We start from the raw sequence: 27,229 nt of genomic DNA on the forward strand, positions 1-27,229 counted from the left end.
TTTTTTTTTCAATTTTTCAAATCATATAAAATCGCTAAAAACAACTCACCTTAGGTTCAAAGAATTACACTCTCGCTTAGTTTGACTGAAGGCGCAGAAATCAGAACGAAATCTTTCGCCAGCCAACACTTGCCAGTAAAGCGTTTCTGAAATTATGTTTGCATGAATTTTCTTTTTTATTTTCACCAGTAGAATATATCCTGAAAGTCTGTTACATACTTCGTGAATCACTCTGTATATGCCTTTTTATCGAAAATTAAGATAGAAAACATTATTTCACAAAAATATTTTACAGAAATTAAAAATTATATAATGATATTAGATTTTGAGTTAATAATAGTATTTAACAATGTATTTTCTGCAGCGTTTTGTATAAAAAGCCTAAAGTTTGTCTGTCTGATATTTTGTTCTCGCATCACGCGAGAACCAACCGATCGAGTACTTTCAAATTTACAGGATAACTTTTTGTTATACCAAGGAAGGTTTTAAACGATAGACTGAGGTCCTAGCTCCCATGGCGACGAATTGTGAATTAAATATATTCGTTAAAGAAAAAAAGATTAATCATTTTATTTCTTTATTATTATATTCAACTAGCGGTTGAACTCGTCATCGTAAAATCAGCTGATTTACGAAGGCAAGAGTTCTAAGGTTCGGGAACTTGTAAAGGTAGTTGTTCTTTTGTATGGATTGGAATGCTAGACTATAAGATACCAGTTTTCTTTGGTGGTTGGCTTTCAATTAACCACATGCCTCAGGAGTGGTCGACCTGAGCTTGTTACTTATATTGCACTACATCTGCAGCTATGTTAGGTCTGGCAGGCCATGATTGCAGCTGACCACATTCACACCCAGATGCGGCAGTAGCTGGAAAACTGGTTGGAGAAAACAAACGTTATTGTTATATTTATACGACCATAGCTACAGAAATCAATTATAAATTTTTCGTCGTCAAAGGTATGTGAATTTAGTTACCGTAATTACTATTATTCTGTCTTTTGTAATTCAATTTCTTTCTCAGGTTTCTATAAAGCCTGCATTTTTTAACTGTTATTTATCAGTATTATTCCTACAACCATGAGGGTAATGAACACTATGGGGGTCAAGAGTGCGGAGCCCTCTGGCTAGACGGAAACGGAGAGCGAAGAGATCTTTACGGCTCTTTGGCCCGGGGGAGCCCTTCGGTTGGCTCCGGGGTTCTCCTGTGCCTACCTAGACCCGGGGGGTCCCTGCCTGGACGGTCGGGCGAGCGAAGTAAGCCCCGGGGCGGCTAGTTATAATATAAGTTTTTCAATTATCTAATTCACGTTAATTATGGATACTTTCTTTTAAACTCTGGTGTGTAATAAACCAATCTTGTGACCAGTTTCAAACAAATTTGGATTACAGCAAATTTCTCTGTTTTGTACATTTATAACAAGCATATAGATAGAATAATTATCCGTAGTTTTAGGTTTAAAAAAAAATTGTTGTAAATTATGAAAATTTTTCTTGTTTTCCTATTTAGATCAAAAGGAAACATATACAAGAAAACTGAATTGTTTTTTAATCATTCATAAAAAAATTTTAATTAATATTGAAAAATGAATAAGAAAAACCAAATTTGAAAATTAAGCTGATAAATGTTATTGGATGTTTTTTACAAAGTTTAAAGGAGAAGTTATTATGTTATAAAATGTTCTATCTTTTAGAATTTAAATGCTAATTAAAAAAAGAAAATAAAGACTTATGCAACTATAAAATACTTAGAATACTATTAAGCAACCGTGTATTACTTAGAACCATTCCAGACTGGGGAAATTCATCATCATATTGGATACTACTTGTATTAATGAAAAGCAATGAAGTTTATTTATGAAAAATAGAAGTTTATTTTGTAGTTTTTATATTTAAAACTTTATTTTGTTTATTTTATGGTTAAAAATTAATCATAAAAAAATGAGGTAAGAGTTTCTTCCTCATTAATAACTCTTTTCTTTTACTTTTACCAATTTTATTTTTTATTTTATATTGTTTAAAGATTACATACGTAATAAATACGCTACACCGAATTTTAATTCAATATAGATGAAAAATTATTAATTTTTTTTTTTCAGAATTACCTTGAAATTTTTTAAATCTACCTTCGCTCACGATTTTTACTATATTTTATGTATTAATTTCCTGAAAATTAGAATCTGTAAAAATTGTTTAAAATTTCGCGCAATAGTTATTCAGTACTAAGTAATGACTTTAATAAGCAAATAAAAATATCTTCTATATGATAGTTGAGTTTTTATTTTTCTTCCAACAATAAGTTTCTGAAAGAAACTTATACCGGGAAAAAAGCATTCCTTAAAAAACAAATTATTATAATAATCAGAGTAGTTGGTGCATTTTGTAATTTTTCAAATTGAGAACCTTCTGATTTCTATAAATCGTTCAAATACGTAATTTAATATTTTAGAAGCCTACAAAACAATTTCAGAGCTTCAAATATGTCAAATATCTTTTTAAGTTTTTCAAAATTCTTTTTTTGTGTATTGCTTTATTTACAATCAGTTTGCTGAATAATGAAACTATAAGTAAATCGTACAGTGAATTATGACTTGAAAGGGAAGCATCCAGTGATATCTTCCTAAACAATATAAAGGTTCAAACACAGTATAGTACAATAAATATTTTATCAAAAATATAACAATAAAATTAAATAGTTAACAAAACAGAACAAGCAATTGAATGTAAAAAAATTGTAAAACACATGAGAATAAAAAGAAGACAACAGATTAACACTGGTCATATATAAGAAACAAAGTAAAAACCATAAAATTTAAAAATTCATAACTACAAAACAAAATAATTAGTCCAAAAAGCAGATAAACGGATAGATTTAAATCTATGTTACTGTTACAGAAATTATATATAATTAGATGCAACAAATTGTTGTGCAGTAAAAGAGATTAGTGGTGCAAAAAAATTATATTGTAATAATGGCGCAGAATATAATTACTTGGGGAAAAAGAATATTGTGTCCTTCCTCACCACCCCGCAGAAAAAAAAAAACAATTCAAGAAGATAATAAAGGTTGTGTTTGTATAAAAAGACAAGACAGTATTCATATTTCGTTCTATGCATATTCTCAAGTAATACAAAAATGTACTTTCCCTCTGTTATATCATGTTTTCCTGAGAATTCAATTCCTATTCTATACTCATTCCACCTCCATATAAAAACTATAATCCTATCAAATAGAACATTAAATTATTTTGCTGTTGATCCTCAGAACATCCAGACAATTAAGAAACGTTGTTTTATCAGTGCAAATAATACAAGCAGCTGTCTACATTTTTATGAACCTTTTGTTTTTTTAATGGTATGGAGATTCGAGATAAAATCCTAACATCTTTGAAATTTTATCCTATTTCATTTCTCAAAAGAGTATATCATAAACCTAGTTTCCATTAACACAACTGAACGTTTGTATGTGATATGACATGACATGAAATACACGTATTGTAAAAATTGTCAAACTAACTTCAAGAGCAATAAATATCTATGTTAAATATACTCGTATCAAAACAGATAAGGAATTAAATAATATTATGTTATTTTTTTTATAAACATCCACACCATACAAGCAATAGCCGATTAATCAAATTCACTGCATTTATAAAAAAATTTGATCAAATTTTCAACATTTTATAAATTGAAAGGTTAACTGTACAGCTGAACGATAACGATACAAATAAGTGATCACATGGTTTGCCCTTTGTTCAATTTGTTATAAAAATATGTTTATTTAACTTTCACCATCAGTGCATGCTGATGGTGAAAGTTTGACTTTGATTAATCGCTCCAACTTTGGAGAATAACATATATAATTTGTATATTTAACGTCAATTAGACGAGGTTAGTGAGCAAAGCGAGCGTAAGTTATGTTTGGCTTAAATATAAACTTTCCGGTCTTTCATCGACGTGTTTGGTATGTGTCGACATTCACCGGAGAATATTGACAATCTCTAATTTCGGTCTTTCACAGTAACATACACGTACGTATTTTCAAACGTACAGATAAAACACCAGCAAGTATCAATTAAATCTCTTCAAAGATTTATTCACGACATCTGATTCGAACTAAAATTAAGTACATTAGCACAGTAGAGAAAACAGAACCAATACATTACAATTATAGGTACTCAGTTACAAGTGAAAAATAATATGATGACTGCATAACGAGGCTGAAAGAGAAATTCCAATTTATCATAATTTTATTACCCAAAATAAATGAAATTCCTGGATTTTTTACAGCTATTTTATTATTATAAAGATGAGGTGCAATTTATAATAGCTAAATATAAGAAACAAGGCCAGGGAAGCGCCTTCTTGCGGATGATATCTTGGTCTTATCGCACGCAAGAGCGAAAAGGTTGGGACACTCTGATGAGGCATGGAGGACCCTCAAGGTGTCAGAGGTTGGTCGCGCGAGGGTCGGATGCGCACTCGAACTCCAACTAGTGGTAGGAAGGGAAGAGTAGCCCACTTAAGGAGGGTATTACGGCAACGTCTTTCAGACGGTTACCGGTTGACCTAGTGTGGTTAAAAAAGGATTTAAAAAATATATGTATAAAAGAAACAAGAATTTTATAAACAGATAACTCATTTCCAAACCTTACACCGTAGACTGAAGATTAAACAAGCGTATTAAAAAACAATTAGACGTTTTTTAAAATGATAATATTTTAGGAAATCGGAAAAGTCTGTCAAGCTTTAAAAACTACATTGTACAATTATACAGAGTGGTCCAAAAGTCGCAGTACTGTCAATTACTTCAGAAGTTGTAAAGAAAATGAAACATTTGGATACACCAACGTAAATTAGGAATGAGGGCCCACCTTTGGGGTATAACACAACAATGGCTGCCATTTTGAATCGTCGTCCATTTATTTAAACGGGAAGGGGGTCATGAGACGTATCAAAATAGATTGAAACTTTACCAGGAATTCATTTCTTCAATCAGATTTCACATAACTGTTATGTGTAGGAGTTATTGGCATCCAAAATTGACACTGGAGGGCTACATGATGTGTTCAGTATGTCGACAATTTTGTTGTACGCGTAACTTCAGTCGCTTAATTAAATCAGCAGACACTTACAGAAACACTTCTGGTGCGATTTCCGTTCAGCACAGCGTAATTCTTTGTTGCAGATGGTGAACATCACGAATCTTCTCTGCGTAAACAAGTTGCTTCAAATTTGAAGGAACTCAATGAGCTAAAAGGCTTTTTTTTAGGAAATTTCCTAAAAAATAAAAGTCCATGGGTGTGAGGTAATCTTGGTGGCCATTCCACTGGGCCACGCTGACCAATCCATTGCCCAGGCATCTGGACATCGAGCCACTGACGAACATTTACCCCAAAGTGTGGCGAGGCATCATTTTGTTGAAAAAATAAAGGGAATTCCATCTTCATTTAAAAGGAAAGGAAAGACAGTGTCTCTCAGCACGTCTAAATACCTCTCGGAATTAAGTGTTCCATCGATGAAGACTGATTCAACCACACGAGTACTCCATATCCCACACCACACCATAATTTTAACATTTCCAACAACATTGGATGGGTCAATCCAGTGGGCATTTTCATCACACCAATATCGGTGATTCTGTCGGTTCACTTCGCCACTAACATAAAACACTGCCTTGTCACTGAATAGGATACTCTGTGAGAATGTAGGATTGTTCTGATATTGAAGTAATGCCCACGAACAGAACTCGATACGTCTGTCTGGGTCATCTTTAGAAAGTTTTTGCAGCATTTACATTTTAAATGGGTGCCATTTGTTGCTATGAAGAATACTCAGAATGGAGGAACGACTAACACCAATTTCACTTGCAAGACATTGAGTGCTGCGTTGTGGGCTCCTCGCAAAGGCAGCTAAAACTATCATCGAGGTTGTCTCATCAGTGGAAGATTTGGGACGACCATTACGTCACCTGTCTGACACATTTCCAATTTCCTTGAATTAGGATATGAGACTGTAACGGTTGTACAGCCATTCCAGCCGCGTTGTAATAAGTTGATTGTGATTAGCATACACTAAATAATTGCCGGATAAATAAACTATAGATAGTTTACACTTCCTTAATTTACTTTTTAAATTTACATTGAATTAATTAATCGCAACGTTAAATCGCAATAGTTTCATACTTTAGTTAAATACACATTTTTAAATATGTGTTAAACATTTTGTCTAGCTAGAACAGATACAAAATTAGTAATGTTGTTTAGTTCACATTTTAAAAAAAAGTGAAGTCACAAGTTATTAATTGCTTAATAATATTTAAGCACAGCTGGTTCATTTTTAAAGAATAAGAAATAAGAAAATGACAGATATGTTTACACTTATCAAGAGTATGAAGAAAACACATGAATCTTGACAATAGTGTTATGCGAAATCAATGGTCTCTCTGGGTTGCGCCTGTTGAAATCTGCTGCAACGACTCGACTCCTTCGTTCATCAGACATCAGATCACCTCAATTCGCTCTTCCTTCATCAAAGCCATCATTCGTCACCTGCAAAAGGATAATAATCAAACTTTTGAATGCCAATAACTCCTATACCGTAACAGTTACGTGAAATCTGTTTGCAGAAATGAATTCCTAGTAAAATTTCAATATTTTTTGATGTGTTAAATAAACCTCCTTCACATTTAAATAAATGGACAGCGATTCAAAATGGCGGCCATTGTTGTGTTATGTCCCAAAGGTGGGCCCTTATACCTAACTTACGTTGGTGTATCCAAATGTTTCATTTTCTTTACAACTTCTGAAATAATAGGCTGTACTGCATCTTTTGGACCACCCTACACTCATACAATAGTATGTTATGGTTTTATATTACTGTTTAAATATATATTTAGATTTATTATAATTTCTTTTTTGTTTTATTTATTCATCACGTTATTATATTTCATCAACAAAATAAACTGCCTACCCCAACTCTTAAGAAAGTTTCTGTTATCTAACTTTTGTTTAAACTTGTCACATAAGACGTTTATTTACTTGAACTTATCTGAAATTCTATTTTATAATAATTTTATTAACAGAACTGCTATTAGGAGGATGATATTATGTTATGAATCAAAATTTAATTAATGCGTTGAAAAATTTATTTTATTCTAACCATCAACTAATATAATATGTTTTATCATTATTGAAATCTATTAGACATATTTTAGTTCATGCCTCATGGTAATAAAAAATTTCTTCAAATTTTAAATCTATAAACTATTTTTATCTGCCTCTTACGATAAACGATAAAACATTTACACAAGTTAATTAAACGATAACTATAAAAATTAGAATTTTAACCGCTTTAAATAAAAAATATTTACTAAAGATTAAAACGCTCAAATCAGTACATTTTTCATTATAAATTTATTTTATGCTAATTAACTTATTTAATTTAGTTACTGTTCGCTGTATTTTATGCTATTTTTTTTTTTTTTTTTTTTTTTTTTTTTTGACAACCGATAGAGATTCAGCAGGAGTTATTACGTTTGCTTTAATAGTATAACTTCCTTTTTCTGCTTAGCCTCCTGAACCACTGTAAGGTATTCAGAGGATGAATGAAGATATATAAATGAAATGTAAACGTTTACGGTCTCAGGTCGACCATTCCTGAGATGTGAGATTAATTGAAACCCAACCACCAAAGAACATCGGTATTCGCGATTTTGTATTCAAATCCAGATAAAAGTAACTGCCTTTCTAGGGTATGAAATTAAGAACTCTCGAATTCGAAATCACCTAATTTGCGATTACGAGTTCACTACTAGACCAACCCGGTGGGTTTTAATAGTATCACTATTAAAATGACTGGAAATTCAATCAAAATTATTAATCATGGCTGATTTTCTTCTTCCTTCAGTTTTTATATAATGACTGAAATATAAAGCCATTGAGTTTTTAATTGCATATTTACAAATATTCCTATAGAATATGAAGTAATCCTTTTCATAGTAAATTAAATGCCGATATGCTTTATTTATATATATATAATTTTATTAAATTTTTACAATATTATTATATATATATATTTTTTTTAAAAATAATTTGTATACATTATCTGAAAACATTAGGTCTAAATTAAAAAAACCCAAACGATATTATTTGTGTCTCATGCATATTCTGGAATAAAAATATGGTTTTTTAAACATAGTTTAATAAAAATAATTCATTAATTTAAATTTCTTTGAACATACGCGACGCATAAACTTATAAACTAGCTAGTCAATTTATTGCACATATATTTCCTAAAATTGTTATATTTATATTAGACGATTTATATTTTTTAAAGCTTTACAAATTATCATCAATCATTAGTAATTACAATGTGAAATGATACTCGTATAATATTATAATAATAATTAATCTTCCTGAAATAATGTTCATAAATACTCTTCACTGTTGATATAATACTTAATGATCTATAATGTTTTAGTGTTATGTTTATCACCTTTCTTAAAAACAGTATTATATTTGTCACTGTACAGGAAATATAACCTGGTTAAGTCCTGTACTTCCTCTATGTGTTATACAATTTTTCTTTTTTTTATCACAATTCGATTATTTACAATCGACTCCAAGAAGGAACCATAAGTAAATAGAATTACAGTAAGCGCTTAATGAGGGGTTTCCAGTGAATCCCATCAATAAAATATTAATTTGTAAGACAACAGTTCAAATTTGATGTAAATATAAGACAACATGATATAAATATAAGGCAATATATAAATACATACGACGATATCTCGGCTCATTTGAATAAATGCACATGCACAGATTCAATTCATAAAAAGTACAAAAATCCGTAAAACCGTAACAAAAACAAAAAAAAGTAAAATAATATTACAAGTAAAAGAAAAACAAAACCGTATATAATCTGCTTATGAAAGAGATTTAGGCCCTTTGTTAGGAGAAGATGCTTATCGCTTAAGGAATGTCATCCTAGCCCCAGAGTCACGCAGACGTCCCCAGGGTCCACCACGTGAGGCGTTTGAGTCGCCGGACATCCTCAATGTTGTACAGAATACGTTAGATAGTTCATAAGATTACTTTACCCTAGATAGTTGATATGATTACTAATATGAACCGAACTGCGTGATTTCCCCGCGGATATAAGGCCAAATAGTTATGAATTTCTTCGTTCCGTCCAAACCACATCTTTTGCCGAAAATCTGAAATGATTCTCGCCAACTTGTTCTGAAAGCGCTTTATAACCTCAATGGTTATCTTGCTCGTCTACTCCCTAGCTATATACCATAGTTCCAATTTTGTTTCAGAATGACCTTTTATATTAAACCTTTGTAGGACAACGACAAATGTGAATTACGGCTTAATAACAGCAAGTCTCCTTATACCTGATGTTTAGCTGTTTTCTCTTTCATACGGTTCTTCCATGGAAAGTGACGATAAAGGTAGAACCCGAGGTACTGTACTCGGTCAGAATGCGAAATGAAAACGCCGACTAGGTTGACCCGGGGACAGTCACCCTTCCTTAACGCAAACGTGGGATGACTATAATGGATTATCTTTTCACTGGTTTATTCCACAGTTACGTCTCTCATTTTGGTTAATTATTAGCAGTTATTAAGAAAACTAAAGAGTACAGTATAATAGAGAATAAAAAATTATCAATAAGCCATTAATAATTTAAAAGTTTCCTCAGAAAAAATTACTTTCAAATTAATACTCAATAATGAATGCAGATGGACAGGAAGGTGCATGATGTTCTTGCATGTACGAGGTTGACACATTAGTCAGGCCTGCTCACACTACGTGTTGCTCTATATACGTAACTTTAGATTTATATTTACTGTTTACTTAGTAATTACAATATTCTTTTATTAAAACCAGCGCTATAATATAATATATATTTATAACTATTGTATTTATGTTTTATGAATGAACTGTAATATTATCATTAAATACAATATAATGGCGTTCATTTTTTAATGTAAATATTTAAATAAATTTATTTTCCTGAAGATAATAAACAATAGGATAGTCACAAGTTAAAAAGAGAAAAAGAGTGACGTTACGATCTTTTAATAGAACGATTAAACAATACACGCGTCAACAATAAGCGCATGGGTAAGCGACAGGTATCTCTAAAGGACTCGTACCTTATCATCCACTTTAACCGTAGATAAATTTATTTACTTATCCGATAACAAGGAACACCTGTTGTTATGAATTGTTTAAAGGTATGTGACCTTTTATATAAAGTTTGTCCTTAACCGTGAAGTAGTAGTCATCAAGGTCTAGTCAAAAAACTGTCTGTCTACCATTTGTTGTGTTATCAATCATTATTTATAATTTTGTGAACAATGTAATGAATTTGTTAAAAGTTAACGGAAAATACAACTTCAGTATAAATTAAATCTGTACATAAACAAAGACCATCTATAATAATTACAATCTGTATAAGCATAGTGTTAAAGAATCGTATTTTTCGTCTGAAATTAGTTGTGAACGTTTACTACTAATAAATGAGCCGCATAATTAAATATGTATGGGTGCGGTTGATGAATAATCATTATTTCCTTTTTTAGTAGTGCCATCATTTTTGCATGACTTGTTTTCAATCAATCCAAACCTTATTTAACTGAATCCTTTCGTGTCCCGAAGACATATTATCCTCGACATATTTAATTGAGAAACCCTATTTTAGGCAAAAGCACGTAAACAAAATATATATATATATATATATATATATATATATACTGAATAAATAAATAGCTGATTTATCGTAACAAACATATGATCCTGTCAGACCAAATTTCATTGTAGTAACAACTGGTTAGTAGGAAGCAGTGAAAAATTAATTGCAGGATTTTATCTGGGAAGAACTAGGGCAGAAGTTAAATGAAGGCGTTTAAAAAAAAAAGTAGATTTATATTTATATTTATATTTATATATATATTATATATATAATATTATTATATATTATATATAATATTATATATTATTTATATTTATATTTATATTTATAATTTATATTTTAAAGTAAACTTTAAAATATAATAATTTATATGTCATAAATTATTTAACCGATTTGACACAACTTTATTTCTCTTAATAGCCTTTACATAATTCTTACATCCTACTTTCTCAGTTATTTGTTTATATTAAAACCTTTTTCCCCTTTACAGTTTTATGCTAAACATTACACTTTAAAATTTAGTCGATTTTAATATCGATGGTTGTTATACGCCAAGAAGGCTACCAACGTTAAGTAATAATTTCCCGTTTCCCTGAATCATCTGTATATTGGCTACAACCTTATCTTCTTTTTACAAAATTCTGCTCTACAAAATTCTTTCTTCTCAATGAATCCATTGTAAAATTTATACGGTCAACTTATTTCATTAGAGTATTCTTTTCTGTAGTCAAATTTTAAAACTATTTATGTGATTTTTCTGACTCCGTATGATCCACCTTTCAGTGGCTTAATCTATACAAATAATTTTAAGAAGCTTTTTCTTAATTCTAAATCTACGTTTGGTATTATAAGATTTTTTCTGTATATAAATTTTCATGGCTTATGCCACACTGAATTTAACGTCTTTTTTTCATTATTCCTTTACAATTTTGCAACCTAAATAACAAAATTCTACAACTAATAGTTCATAATCCGTTCACTTATCTTAACTTTACCATTCCTTCTGTCCCATTTTATAACGTTTATTTACTGTTATTTGGTTTTAATGTAACTTTCTCTCGTAGCAGTGATCAATACCAGTCTTACCTCTTTTAATTCACTCCAAGTTGTAGTTAAACTATTATCATTATAAGCCGTTATTCCGTTCTCAGTTTTTAAGTTTAGTTTTTATCTCTTGTTTAATATTAAAATTAAAAAGCAAGGGAGTATAAGGTACGTCCTTATTACAGGTGTTTTTTTTGTTTATCAGCTTGTTTTTACTCATTCTATACTCTTATTTTAAGTATTTGAACGAAAGTTAAAACAGATCAAATCGCTTTTTTTTATACAAACACAAAAGAACAGCTTTAATTTTAAATAATTCTAATTAATAACGTATAATTATCAAAACGTATCTTTAATTGAATATTACAAAATTTTCTTTTTACGCGGTTGAATATCTATTATCTGTTCCGTCAGAACAATGAATAGATATGTTGAACGTCTATAACAGACTTAAAAGAAAAAACCCCAAAAGCGGTTACCTTCCCTACATTCCGTTTTTTTGGCTGGCACCCTACAACAGCAGCCGATAGATGATAATGAAATGAATTTTTATCGTTTGAGAAAACCACGCCTTGACAGGACTCGAACCCAGAACCTCCGGATGATCATAAAAATTAACGTCATAATTGTGAGTAGAATAGTCTATAGTGAGAAAAAACATATATTTTAATGAAGGATAAATAAATCCTTCAAGTACTTGTTACGTTATAAATTTGATATTTACAAGATAATTTTTAAAACAAAGCAATAAAGAATGGGAAGGAATTTGAAAGGACTCGATTAATCAAGTTCATCTCCCAAAGTTACGTAAAATAATAAATATAACATCATTTTTATTAAACTGTTTTACTTGTTTATCTCTCCTTTATTTTTAAGAAACCTATTTAATGTAGAAAAAGTGATAGCACGTGTAACAGAAACATCTTCAGTCATCCTCATTAATCAAGTCTATTTTTTTTTTTCTAAAATCTATTAGGTAATTAGTTGTACAATGTTGAAATACATTCTTAAACAAAGGAACATTGTAATTAATCGTAACACTAATTATTGTTTCAATAACCTGAAATTGCCTTTTATTGTCTTTATTCAACTGTTACAGGCTATCGACTTATTTAACGGTCATTCACATTTACAAACAAAGAATAAAAAAAAGAAAAAACCCATTAGATTAAGTCTATTATCTGGCTCATTCAGAAACGTAATTATCAGTTTTGGTTCACTCTACTGGGGCATCATCACATTCTATTCTACCTGAAAGTATATAAACCATTTCTGCATCTTTATTTCACTAATTTATTTTACTAATGTAAATAAAATAATAACTGTTACAGAACGATCTCTAGTAATATTTGTTATTATACTAGTCTACAATACCATTATTGTTTTTATTTCTCTGATTATTTAATCGGTTCTAAAAAATCAGGTAAGTTCTTAATTTTTAATAAATGTTTTCTTTTATATTAAGTTCTGAAATTATTAGATACGAAAATTATGTAATGGGAATATTTTGTTTAAATCCAGACTTCCATTTTTAGCAGTTAACCATTTCATTAGAATTGTTACAAATCATACTAGGCAGTATCTAGTATGATTTAAATAAATTTAAGTGGTTAGCTGTTACTTATTTATTAATTACAGTAAATTAGAATAATAATAATATTGATTCTTATCAGATGTATATATGACTTAATAATATTACAACAATTGCGTTATATTTTCCCTACTAAATTTTAAGCTAAATAACACGCTTAATAATAACTGTAAAAACTGTACATTAATATTATTTAATTTCAATTTTTCTATAAATCTAATCAATTTCATTAATTTAAAGTAATTTTACGTTAAAGTAACTACAAAAATACTAAAGAAAAGTGCCCGCTTTTCAAAATCACTTATGAATCTTATTCGATTTTGCGCCCTTGTGAAAAATATTTTTTTTATATTTTAAAATATGCCTTATTAACTAGGTAAAAACTGCCCTCATCAAATCTGCATGTTTTCGGACTAACGTTTTTACATTCACTAGCCATTCTTTAAATCAGCTATTTTAATATAAAAATATTTATTAGAAAATTAAGAAAAATTGGTTCATTTTATTGAATTCAGTAAAAAAAAATGTGTAGATAGTAATAGTTAAAAAATAATTAATATCTAGTAAATGAATTGATTTTATAAAAGAGAGGTGATTAAATATTTCTCAGAATGCAGTTAATGAATTTTTTCTTCTAAATAAATATTCGGAAAAAAATTTACATTTTTTTTACAGTTAAAATACATTTTTTTTAGAGTTAAAATTAATTAAAAATGATTTTTTTTTAATGTATGATTTCATTACTATGATAACAACAACAATAATAATAAACAATAAAATTATTGACGAATACTTATCCAGTAAACTAATAATTTGTGTAAATATTCCTGAATAAAAAACCGCTAATAGTTAATATTTTCAAAAGTCCCGGATTTCACCTACGCAGACTAATTAGGAAACGGGGAAAAGTTTTTTATATTGATTGTGAATACGTACTTCTAAGTAATACAGTTATTATTTTTGGATAATATCTTACTATAAATTTATATATAATAATTACGTTCAACTATAATAAATCTTTACGTGGTCACGAAACACGGCAGTGTACAGAAATTTAATTTGCTTAAAAATATTTTTCAAAATAAAAATAAAAAATGAGATAACTTTTAAGTTTTTGTTCACAACAGGAATACTTCCTTCCAATCGCAGCTTTACAGTACATTAAAAGAGGAAAAGTTAAGACTGTTTCTTAAAAAGACCTTAAAAATTTAATATTTTTATAATTTAAATTCAATAAAAAGTAACAGTAAATTTTATTTGTACAATAAAAATTAAAACAAGAAAAAACGAATAAAATATCACCTACGAAGGAGCATTTCAAATAAATGAATATATTAAATAATTTTGGAGGCCAAAAAGTGTTCTGCAACCTCCCTTTCTGATCGAAGTACACAATCAAATCAATACCTTCTTTATCTGTAATTGTTTCATTCTTAATATTACGTTTTTTTGTAACTATTTCCAAGATTTTGGGCAAATACTCTTGAATGATTTATTTTATTTAATCACCACTCCACCGATCTATATAGCGGAATGGTAGCGTCTCGGCCCAGAAGAATCTCTGGGTTCAAATCTCGGTTAGGCATGGTGTTTTTCAAATGCTACAAAATTCCACTTCCATACCCCACGCACAAGTTTCAAGCTTATGTGGCGATATAATAAGCAAGAAAAAATTAATATGCTGTATCCTTCTTTACTCGGATATTCTGCTGTAATATTTTTTGCTGTAAATCTACGAAAAGTATTAGTTTTATTCATGAAGATGTATTGTAAAACGGTTCTTATGAAAAGGGGCCGATTACTTAGAATTTTCAATATGAGAATATATTGGATAGATACAGAAACCGAATACGTGTAGCGGCGCTGAACAAAAGTTCAACGCCGCTTTCATAAAATTTTTGTAACGCAAAAAAGCTTTAGTAACACTCTAACTCTCCTCCTCATGTAAAAATACTATACATTAGAATTGATTCTAAGTAAATAGAGTAAAACATGTGCACATACTTAAAGTTTAAGGCAAACTAAAAACGATTAATATATATCTTATTAAAAATATAAAGTCTAGTTCAGCGTATTCCAATGTAGTCCGATAATGTCCAACTATTTGTACTTATCAAAACGTTTGACAATTTCACAATTACAGTTATTGTCTGTAAAGTTTCTACCAGTGTAGAATGTTAACCGTTGAATACCTTGTTGATAGATATCGACATCAATATTGTTTTCGAGAAGTTGATAAAATATTTCGATCGTATAATATTACTTACCGAGATATACCCAAAATAATAATTTATTTTAAATAAATACCCTTAAAAAAAGATTGATTATATTATTGTTTTTTGCCGCAGTGTTTAATTTACAATCGGTTTTGATTAACCAGAACCATAAGTAAATTTGAATTCAAAAAAATATCATATAGAGAGGGTTTCATTGAAATATATATTTATCAGATAAAATAAACATAAACATGCATATGTATAAACATACATTTATAAAATAAACATAAATAAATACGTACAAAGATGAGTCCAAATAACATGAATCAAGTTCAGAACATAAAAAGCAAAGAAACCCACAAAAAATAGTCTTATCAATCAAAGAAACAGTGAAACAAATTTAAGAACAAAAAAAGTAAGTGGCAAAACGAAATGAAGAATTTTGACGATGCACAACACTCTAAGGTAGCTGAATCACCACAAATCTCGGAGAACTACATCTAATGTATGCAGTCGCTTTAGACGCCTAACGTCCTCGCTGTTATCCAGGAGGTTAACCGCTACTCGGATCATATGTTTGTTCCGAATCTCCGTATCTTGTACCGAATCGCCGTATCTCCTCTCGAACGGTTGATAACCCCAGATAATCGTGAATTTCAGTGTTTTACGTAAACCAACGGCGCTTCTGTTATATTTCTTAAAATTTTTTTCAGAAATCGCTGTACGACTTACACGTTAATCTCACTTGTCATGCCCGATAGTTGGATTCAACAAGTTCAGATCGGTTTCAGGACCACCGAGTACAACAATTGCTCGTTAGATAATGATAGTTGCGACCCCCGCTTAATAACCAGTATATAAAAAAAAATAATGATAATAATATTAATAATAACTATTCTCATTAATCATTACTTACGTATTAAATATAATATTTCAAAGTGTTTTTTCAGCAATATCTTTATTTTCTATAATACTTGAAAAAGAATAATGTAACTTTAGGTAAATTTAGTATATCATAAGTGATGACGCTTGTTTTTAAACAATTCCAAAAATAAATCGTATTAAAAATACGAAAACATAGTGACAATCCGAAACTATTTCAGAGTAATTACATTAACGCGATAAATTTATTCCTGTTTACCTTTTATATTGTAAAAATTAAAATTTTTCTCTTCTCTTATTACTTCCTGTTTTATTCTCAATAATTTTTTTGTTTCTGGCATTTATATAAAAATAACGGGTTTAGAAGCTTATAGTGAGGATTTTTTTTAAGTACATCGTGAGAATTATGCTTGAATTCTTGAGGTACGTGATAAAAATTTTTACTACATGTACAAGAATTTATATTTTTAAGTAAAAATATTGATATATTAACGTTTTTTTAAAGAGTTAAGTGCGATAAATTAAAGTTCAAAAAACAACATAATAGTTAATTTAAAATAAATTTATTACAAAATTTAATTATTATGTAAATTGTTTAATTTGTTAAATTTAAAATATAAAAATATTTGTTTTTAAATATTTTTTATTATACATAACATGTCATTAATTATAAATTTATTATTAAAAATTTACTAATAATTGTTTTTAAATTATTAAAAAAATTTTATATTTGATAATTAAATAGATTAACTTAATTATGCTTGCTTATTACATTTTTTTAAACGACTATCAATATAAATTAATGTTTGACGATATAAAATTTATATGAAATATAAATAAAATGAAAATTTGAAATATAAATTTATACTGTATTAAAACCGTTATACTCACTCATTAGTAGGAGTAGAAGTTATCAATCCCGTTTGAATAACAAAATAGATTTAATTTTCAATTACTCGAAATTCTTTTAATGAAATATGTTTGGTGTCTGAATTCGTGTTCACCCAAATTCTGAAAGCCTAAGTATAAATATTTTATAATTACTCGTAGAAGGTAGTTTTCAACTCGTAGAAAGCTGTAATAATTTACAGCTTTTATTTAATAAAAAAAATTTTTACGTAATTAGTAAAATCAATTAATTAATCCAAAATAATTTGATACTTAATTGCATATGCTATATAAATGCCGGTTTTAGGGTAAATTAATGATGATTGAAATCTGATGATAGATATTTGATGGTAATCCCATCAAAGTACAAAACATTTACAATTATAAACAGTATTCCTAATTAAAATGAGATAATTAATGTTACAGTATTAATTTAATGAATCATTAAAATAACAGAACGAATTATTTTATACAATAATAAACAAACAGGAAAAAATACAATAATAAACAGGAACGCTAGCACAAATTAACAAAAGATTCGCTAATAATCGATATCCGATCTCCGCGACGATATGGTACTGGAAAGTATATTGTAGGTAGATGAACATTCATCAATAGGCATTTTTCATAAACTACAAAATTCCAATTCCACATTCCCAGGAGCAAGCTTCAAAACTTTTGTAGTGAATTAATTCATCAAGAAAAATAAAACATTCAAAAATCATTTATTCCAAACAAAAATAAATTGGGAAATCGTAATTTCTACGGTTAAACAATTGCAATTAGTAATTAACGTATATTGAGGTTAAAAAATTAGCACAAAATAAAAATAAATGTTAAATCTGTCAACTGACAGGTAACTCCCAAACTGAACTCTCTTCTCAAAAACATACTGAACTAAGAAAATTTATTTATGAACTACTTAAAATATAGATCTATGCGTGGAATTCGAAATATTAGGAGGAAAATCACATTCCTTCATATTACGTTCATATTAAAACAAAAAATATAATTTACTTTCATTAATTACCACGAGTTAATTAATTAAAGAGTTCATCACACGAGTTGAAAATATTAAAACACAAGCTTAATACGGCTACAATACAACTATATCACTTAGACTGAGCAGATAGGAAACGTTAGAGCAGCAACATCGCCTTATCCGCCCTACAGAACTTATTGAATACATTAATTCAAGTTTATTAACAATAAATTGCTTTGCAACGCATAAAGCAACTAACATCTCGAGTTAGAAGATAGATAGTTGCGCTGTACATTTATACGATAAAAGACCATTCTGGAAACATCTAGGCAAAGAACAATATAACATTCTAATATACACATAACCAGGAAACTCTTTACCATCCAATCGACCTGCATAACACGTTTACAGGTACTAATGTGAAATTAAATTTGCAAAGGGAACTTTTAAATTATTAGAACTTTTTTCTCTGTTACTGTAAACATTTTTACTTTCCTGCCATCGTAGCTCTAGAGCTGCAAGAAGGAAAGTACGGCAATCAGTAAAAAAAAAATGGGGTGGGGGTTTTTCTTGATGTTTCATGAACCAGTGACCCCAAAAAACAAAATTGGGGAATATTCGTATGCACGTGGCTGGTGTGTTTGAAGATTAATAAGTTCTGACTGGATAAAACTATCTTAATGAAATTTTGTACGAGGCTTTTGTACGTATGGAGCAATTTGTTGGTAAAGTTTTGGGGTCAATTTACTCAAAATGTTTCAAACATACTTTATAGTATTGTCAGTATATGCGTACTGATTTTTTATTCTTATTAATCTCAGTGCCATTTTTTATTTATTGCATATTTTTGGAAGTGACCTCCAAAAAAGATTTTGGGGACAATTTTGTGGGAGAAGAATCAATCAAAATTTAAAAATTCGATTTTTTTTCGAATCGGATAAAACTATTTTAGTTTATTGAAATTTTTAATATTATAACTTACAATAATATTACAATACAAATTCATCATATAAACCCCCACCCCAAAAAATATTTTTGGTAACTTTTTTCGGTTATAGATTTTTCGGTGGAATTTTTTTTAGTTTTTTCCATTTAATATAATAAACGTAGAAAAATCGAAAAAATTTCTTTGAAGATGATTTTGGAGATGGAAGAGTAGAAAAAGAATTAAAAAATATCGATTTTTTTAAATTTTTACACTTTTTTTTTTATTAATATATGATAATTTTACAATAAAACTTTTCATAAATTACCTCAACCAAAAAAACGAAATCCTCGGTAACTTTTTCATGTATCATTATTTTCCCACTATATAAGAATAAATAACTAATGCCAATAAGTATTACAACTTTGTTGCCCGCTTTTTAAACTTATTATTAAAAATTTAACTAAACTAAAGTCGCGCGAGTGAAATAGATTTATATCGATTTTCTTTGTTAGTATAAAACATAAATTAATCATTTTTACTGCTCAATTAGCTCGCGCACTGCGGAGATTTTCTAGAAGTTAATTAAAATAATACAAGAATAAAAATTAAAAATATCTTATGTTTCAACAGAAAAATAGGAATTTACCGTTTTCTTGTACGGTCGTAGAAAAATATTTAAAAAAAGAAAGAGGAACTTTTAATTTCTTCAATATTGTAACTTGGGGATAAAAAATAGTAGATAATAAAGGTTATGTCACATAATAGTTTGCGTTATTCTTATTGCTCATAATAATCTTTTTGTAATGTTTAGTGAAATCATATCATTAACAGAGAATTAATTGTTTACAAGACTTCGTAAAAACTACTGATAAAATCTGTATTAATGCATGCTTTGTTGTATAGCGACTTTTTCCTGGATAAGATTTATTCATTAAATTTTATGATAATAATTTCTCAATCAAGGCTAGGAGAAATAATTTACAATAATTTCCGTATAACATAAATGTGTAATTTTCGATTATTGTTATTTAAGATACAGGACAAAAATAAACGAAAACATACTTTGAAAGTAACGACGCTACTGAATTTATCATTGTTAACTAATAGTGTTCTATTGAAATAATAACTAGAATTTCGGTAGTAATTAATAAAAACTAATTATCTTTTATAATTGTTTTATATCTATTTAAAAAATGCAACTTTACATTAATAAATCAAGAAGATAAATAAACTAACGTATAAATTAATTTTAAAATGAGGAAAAAGGATGTATAACTTGCATATTATTTAATCTTTTTGTATACCTAAGTGATCTATTTGTTTTTTTTTTTTACTTATAAAATTATGTTATATATTATTTTATTTCTATTATGTTATTTATCATTATAAAAATGTATCTCGTTTGGATTTAGTCTTATTAATAATAATATAATTACTTATGAGTATAAAATACTTATAATTTTTGTAATACTAGTAATTAGCACACTACTATGGTCTAGTGGTGATTAACTCATCGTCGCAAATCAGTTGTTTAACAGCTAATTTTCGAAGTCAAAAATTCTGAGGTTCAAATTCTAGTAAAAACTTGTTCTTTTTATACCGATTTACTAAATAGTAGATATTAGACAGTGGATACTAGTGCTTGATGGTTTTTTTAACCTCCCGAATCACCGTTAGGTATTGCTTCAGAGAATGAGATGAATGATATGTAGCGTGAAAATGCCATGCCTGACCGGGTTTCGAACCCGAGACCTCCGGTTGAAAGGCCAGGACGCTAACACTCGCGCCATGGAGGCCGGTTTGGTGGTTAGGTTTTAATTAACCACACTTCCCAGAAAAGGTCGACCTGTGTCTATACAAGACTACATCTCATTTACATGTCATACATGTAAATGAGATGATTTTTTTACCTCATTGTACATTAGGGGAGGGGGAGTGATTATTGTTCACTAATTGATCAGATTGCAACGTAAGCATTAGGGATAACAAAAAAAAAAAAATACTAGTAATTAAAAATAACAAAATTGAATCGAATCTAAAAAGAAATAATGAAAAAATATTGCATTAAAAATAAAATTATAATTTCTCCACTATGCGCAAAATACAATCTTAGAAACGAAAAAAATTGCCTTTTTTTATTTTCGAAATAGGTTTAATTTTTTTTTCAAAATGTTATTTTATTATTTTTGTTTTGTAACTTCGTCGAAGAGGAAATATGGGCAGGCCTACATAGATAGACTGCTCCTATGAGAAAAGAAAGTTCTCTTGTAACACATGAAAAAGAGGCTTTTCTTTAAATGGATTAAAAATTCGAGGGGAAGAATTCGAAATCAAATGTCTGATTTTATACATGAGCAGAGACTCCGTAAAATGGTTGAATACATGAAATGCTGTCAAAAGGAATGTAATCTGAAAGGAAACGTCAATATGATTTGATCCGTAAGCGCCTTTCAAATTAGACAAGAATAAATATCACGTACTTTTCATCGATCCATAAATCTATTTGTCACAAAACGTCGGAAGAATGTTTACATATATTGACTGTTGTAAGAGATTATCTACGTAATAAAATGCAAATAAAAAAACCGATTACTAATGACATTTTCGTTTACAGCGAATGTGTTATCTACCGACTAATATAAAGCACATACTCAATGCAGAAGCTTTTAGAAAAGTAATAAAACGTTCGCCAACTTATCTTGTTCCACATAAAAAACCATTATATACACAACGATGTAATAATATAAGTTCTTCTAATATAAAATAAATACTTCATCGAGATTTGCCAGATTTAGGAAATGTCTTGATGTTCAATCGATGTAAATGTAAATCATATAGAGCTAAATAAATCTACATAATATAATATTAGATTTAGAGCCAAATTAATTATTAAAAAAATCGCATGATTTGAGATCTTATATAGAAATGCAACAAATGAGATCCCTTCTACGATAAAAATAGAAATATAAACAAAATAAACATGAAAAACTCATTATAAACCGCACCACATGTACTCTGTTGACCGATAATAATAAAGGAGAATAAATAATAATATTATTATATAATATATTAATAATAATAATACGTATTATTATTATTACCATGTTTTTTTATTTCATTATTATTAATTGACGAGAAAACCATTGAAAATCTTTTCTCTTAATGTGAAATTTATTATGAAAAACTATTGTTTTTATTAGTCATACATGATTAAGTCGTCTTTTTTATTGATTATACGTGACAAAGTCGGCCAATTAATAACTGCCTAAATCTAAATTTTTTGTTCAATAATCTTTTATTAGCGATGCAGTAACGGCCCATTACTGGAAAACAACTACCCAGTTGTTTTCAACAACTACCCAAAATCCAAAAAGATTTGATTTTGATTTTTGGACACTTTTGGTCCAGTAGATTGGAATAAAAATAGGAGGTGCACAACTACATGTTACAACAGTCCTAAATTCAAAATTTCAACATCCTACGACTAATTGTTTTTGAGTTATGAGAGACACATATACATACGTACAGCCGTTACGCCGAAACTAGTCAAAATGGATTCAGGGATGGTCAAAATGGATATTTCCGTTGAATCCTGAAAACCGAAATGTTTCGCGATCAATACTTGTTGTACTTCGTACAAGGAAGTAAAAAATCAAAATGTGAAAAACATTGTATAACATATAGTCAATGAAAAGTTACAAAAAAAAAATTCAATAAAAACCAATGTCAAAAATTATATCCATTGAGAAAACCAGATGCATTTACAAATAAAACATCTCAAGTGATATAATTTTATACTGTACTGGCAATAACGATTTTCGAGAAGGCTGATAAATCTTTTGATTTTATTACTACTTTAGGATAATAAAATGTTTTATTTGATGCTATATAAATATCATGATTTCATAATTTAAAAAAAAATATAACAAAATCAACTAATCCTCTTCCGGATGATTTCAAAAATATATTGTCGTGTGTTCGCGGATCAATCAGGATATTGAGAAATTGACAATTGGAAATGCTTATATAATTACAATTTATTATTTAAAGAATATAAGTAAAACAAAACAATACAATTAAAATAATAATGATAATAATAATCGACCATAATAAACAACTCACAATAATAATTAGAATAATAAAAATAGTAATCACAACCGCAATAATAATAATAAACAATGATTACATACAAAATAAAATTTAAAGTAATCGTCAGGATTTATTCACAGGTAGATAAATAATGAAAAGCAGAATTCAGTCCCATTGACAAAAGACATGGCATGACCGCTAGTCTTAACACTTTTAACCATTAATCTTGTATTAACAATAATAATACAATAGTTAAGAGACAAGTATAAAGTTCTTTCAGAAAATGACTCTGCTGTTCACTAATAAAACTATGCTAACAGTTCATGAATGAAATTGATCGCTGGGCATTACCCACTTATAGTCTAACAGTAACTCACCGAACCATTTCTTGTTTTCATGTACTGGATTTACTTGCAATGTTACCGTAATTACGTGAAACCTTAAGTAGAAATTCGCTACTTCACTTACCTCCTTGCAGAATACACTCGCAGACTGAAATCAGAACTGAAGTCTCGTTTAGACTGTTTCGCAGAACTAAAACACACAGACGTCATCTCGCAGACTATCCTCGCGGAATTGACTTTTAACTGATCTTTCCCGGAGTATTTATACTTCTATCTTCTTTACCTGCCGGACCAGACACCAGCTGAGCGGGAGAACGATCGACCGATCTCTTTAGTTTCTATGCAATCCTAACTAGGGTCCGGTAACTCTTCTCACGGAACAATCATTTGTTTAGGTGTGTCAGTGGGCAGTATTACTAGAGACGATTGTGAAACGTACCCGTTACTTTTACTGAACGGGTTTTTCTTTTAGCCCCTTTCTAGATTCCTACCATTATTATATTTCTATTACTTTCTTCTTAGTTGGTAGGAATCCGTTGTTCAAGTCCGTTATACCGGTCTTGTTACAATATCAACTTTTTTATTGTTTGTAATGTTAATTACTTTTTGCATATATATTTAATAATAATAATTGATTGAATAATAATAATTAATTGAATAATAATAATTATCTTGTAACTTATAACTACATTTATCGATAACCTATTTTTCAACACAAAATAATTAACTATACGTATAAATAAATAAACATGAGTATATAAACATATAATTTTATTCATTATTAACAAATATAATATACTGCATCATATCAGAGGAAAACAATAATTCTATATTTATTCTAATATTTGCTGCATAATTATATCTGAAACCGTGAGCTCTTTCATAGTCAATACTTTATCAGAGGATAATAGTCTAGACAACATTATATGAAAAACTAAATTCAACAAAATATGCGTCTGAAGTAGCAAAATGTTATTTCAATATAAAATACATAAAAGAGATAATAAATAATGTCAAAGTAAACATGAGAACGAAATAATCAAATTATAAACATTAAAAGAAAAAATTCATACATCAATATATAAAACACATTACAAGTATGTAAAATATATTTTTTAAATTATAAAAGTGATAAACAAATTAAATTACGAGTATAACTAAATTTAAGTCATGCATCTAGAACAAAGCAGATAAAATATAACATTGAGACAATAGTAGTAAAAAATCTTAAATCGGCACGACAAACAAATATTTCATTTTAAGAAATATTTCCGAATTTATAAATTATGAAAACAAAAACATAATTATTTAATCGCGTTAAGATAAATAAAACGTAAATCTTAAAATATAAATAACTCGTGAAGACTGAAAAATTATTAATCAAAAGATCCGTTTAAGAAATTTGCTTTTAATAATAAAGTGCAACAAAAATAAAATAAATGAACTAAGATTTGATAATTATGATTTCCTCAGACAAATTATTCAATTAATGTAGATTTAAATTTAAAATATATTTAAAAATAACACATATAAAAATAAATGCTAATAAATATCGATACTTTTTTTAAGAGTTAAATATCTACATTTTATAGAACAATAAAAATAGTTGTAATAAATGTTTGTAGTTCTGTTGAAGGAGAAAACCTTAAAGTAATTAACTCCTATGCACTCACTCTGTTCGTGCTGGGTGACATGATACCAAGATGTTTAGAAAATTTTCAGGTTAACATAGAAACGGAGCAAAAAAGACCAAATGACTGCAATATTTTTCAACTGTTTCTTTTAGATGAAGTGCTGGAAAGTTTCAGGGTGTTTAGTTTCTTGTCTATGGCAATCAAGGAAAGCAAACAAGTTTTGACATTTTCTAAAAAAAAAAAAAATGGGCAAAATTAAAATCTATTACAAAGCACTTTTTTTAATAGGTTTAACCTCGACAGAGTTAATTCCACTTCAGAGAACTTTTTCCCCCTTGTTTTTTTTACAATGAAAATGTAAGCTGCTGAATTTAAAAGTTATCGTACATCCATTCAAGAAAATGGACGCTCGGGATGCCCAAAAACCGCTACGACAAACGAAATACACAATGCCGTATTAAATGATTAAAGATACGCAACCTTGCTGATATTTTAGACATTTTGATAGATCGTGTTCATTACAATTTAAACAATGTTTTGGGTATTAAAAAGCTTTTTACCACTAGTTTGTTAAAAATCGACCAAAAACTCATTCGACTAACTTTTTTCAAAGGTGTTTAGGCTTATTTAAACGCGATTCCGCTTAATTTCTTCGAAGTTTATAATAGTAGAAGACCATGTTTTCACCATTATACGCCAGAAACCAAACGCATGTCAAAAACTGGTTGAGAGAAGATAAAAATATGTCAAAGAAAACGAAAACGATTCCATCTGCAAGAAAAGTCACGGCTTAGGTTTTTATATGAATGCTAAGGTTTGTAGTGCCGGATAGATTACCTGAAAAATGGCAGGATATCCCCGGGTGGTATTATGCTTTACTACTGTCCAATTTAATGGCCTATTAAGAATAAAAGTCCAGATCGGCCACAAAGAAGGTGCTCTTTCACCACGATAATGCATCTGCATATACGTCTCGGCTTATTGCGGCAAAACTCCATGACCTACGCTTCGACGTCATCCCAAATGCGCTGTATTCCCCGGAGTTAGCTTCCAACGATTATTTTCTCTTTTCAAATCTAGAAAACTTGCTCGCTCGACGAACATTCACTTCAAATGATGCGGTCTAAGCTGAGACAACTGTTTATTTTGCAGAGTTTGACAAATCGCATTATTTTGAGGATTGGTAAATTGGAAAGTCGTATCGAATTGCAATTTATCAATCTGTCGTATCGAATCTAAATCGTATCAAATTGCAAGAGAAATATAAATAATAAAATCTTATGTTTTCAATGTCAGATCGAGAAATTTCCGAATGGCTTTTGTATAACAGCTATTATCCGCAGCGATGCAGAGGATGATATTAAATACTTTGCAATGTGAAAAAATCTGCTGCTTTATCGGAACTCCAACCCAGAACCTCCGGTTGAAATGGAGAGACGCTACCACTCCACCTAGAGATCAGCAATTCTCTTCTAAAATATGGAATTTAATGTCAGTAATAGCAGTGTAATCAGCACACATTTTAATTAAAGTTAGACTGAACTTATATGCACTATTTACAGAATTGAAACAAAAACAAGTTAATGTTACGTAACTGAATATAAAGTCTTAGTGGTAAATACTAGTGATTATCTCCATTAAGTGCTCATGATAAGAAAAATAATTAATTAAAAAGACCAAGTATTGCATAATATTAATATATATATAAATAAATAAATGAGCATGTCTTGAGTGAATCATAATCAATGTCCAGCAAAAAAAACTGAAGATAAATTGAGGATTTGTATTGATATTCTTCTTACGGCGTAAATGCTCACTAAGAAAAGATTTTTTGAAATTCTGGGTTTAAAGGAATAAAATGGAGTAACAATGAAATTTACTATTTTTTTTAATTTCTCGATCACAAACGATGATATCAACTTGATTTTTT

The 27,229-nt window shown here is 29.0% G+C and overlaps 2 protein-coding genes across 2 annotated transcripts in view; one reads left to right on the top strand and one right to left on the bottom strand.

Annotated features, from left to right (window-relative positions):
- Positions 1–5,612, bottom strand: part of LOC142320766 (uncharacterized) — a 61,951-nt gene extending 56,339 nt beyond the window's left edge. The window contains exons 1-2 of the mRNA XM_075358755.1: positions 5,492–5,612; positions 50–242 (exon numbers count right to left, since the gene is read on the bottom strand). Of these exons, the coding sequence (XP_075214870.1) occupies positions 50–242; positions 5,492–5,612 (314 nt within the window). The remainder of the gene's footprint in view (positions 1–49; positions 243–5,491) is intronic.
- LOC142321237 (tachykinin-like peptides receptor 86C) overlaps positions 1–27,229 on the top strand; it is a 392,020-nt gene that overhangs the window by 91,070 nt on the left and 273,721 nt on the right. The gene's annotated exons all lie outside the window — the stretch shown is intronic.

Source organism: Lycorma delicatula, chromosome 3, assembly GCF_047948215.1.
Source record: "Lycorma delicatula isolate Av1 chromosome 3, ASM4794821v1, whole genome shotgun sequence".
In the NCBI taxonomy this organism is placed as follows: Eukaryota; Metazoa; Arthropoda; class Insecta; order Hemiptera; family Fulgoridae; genus Lycorma; species Lycorma delicatula.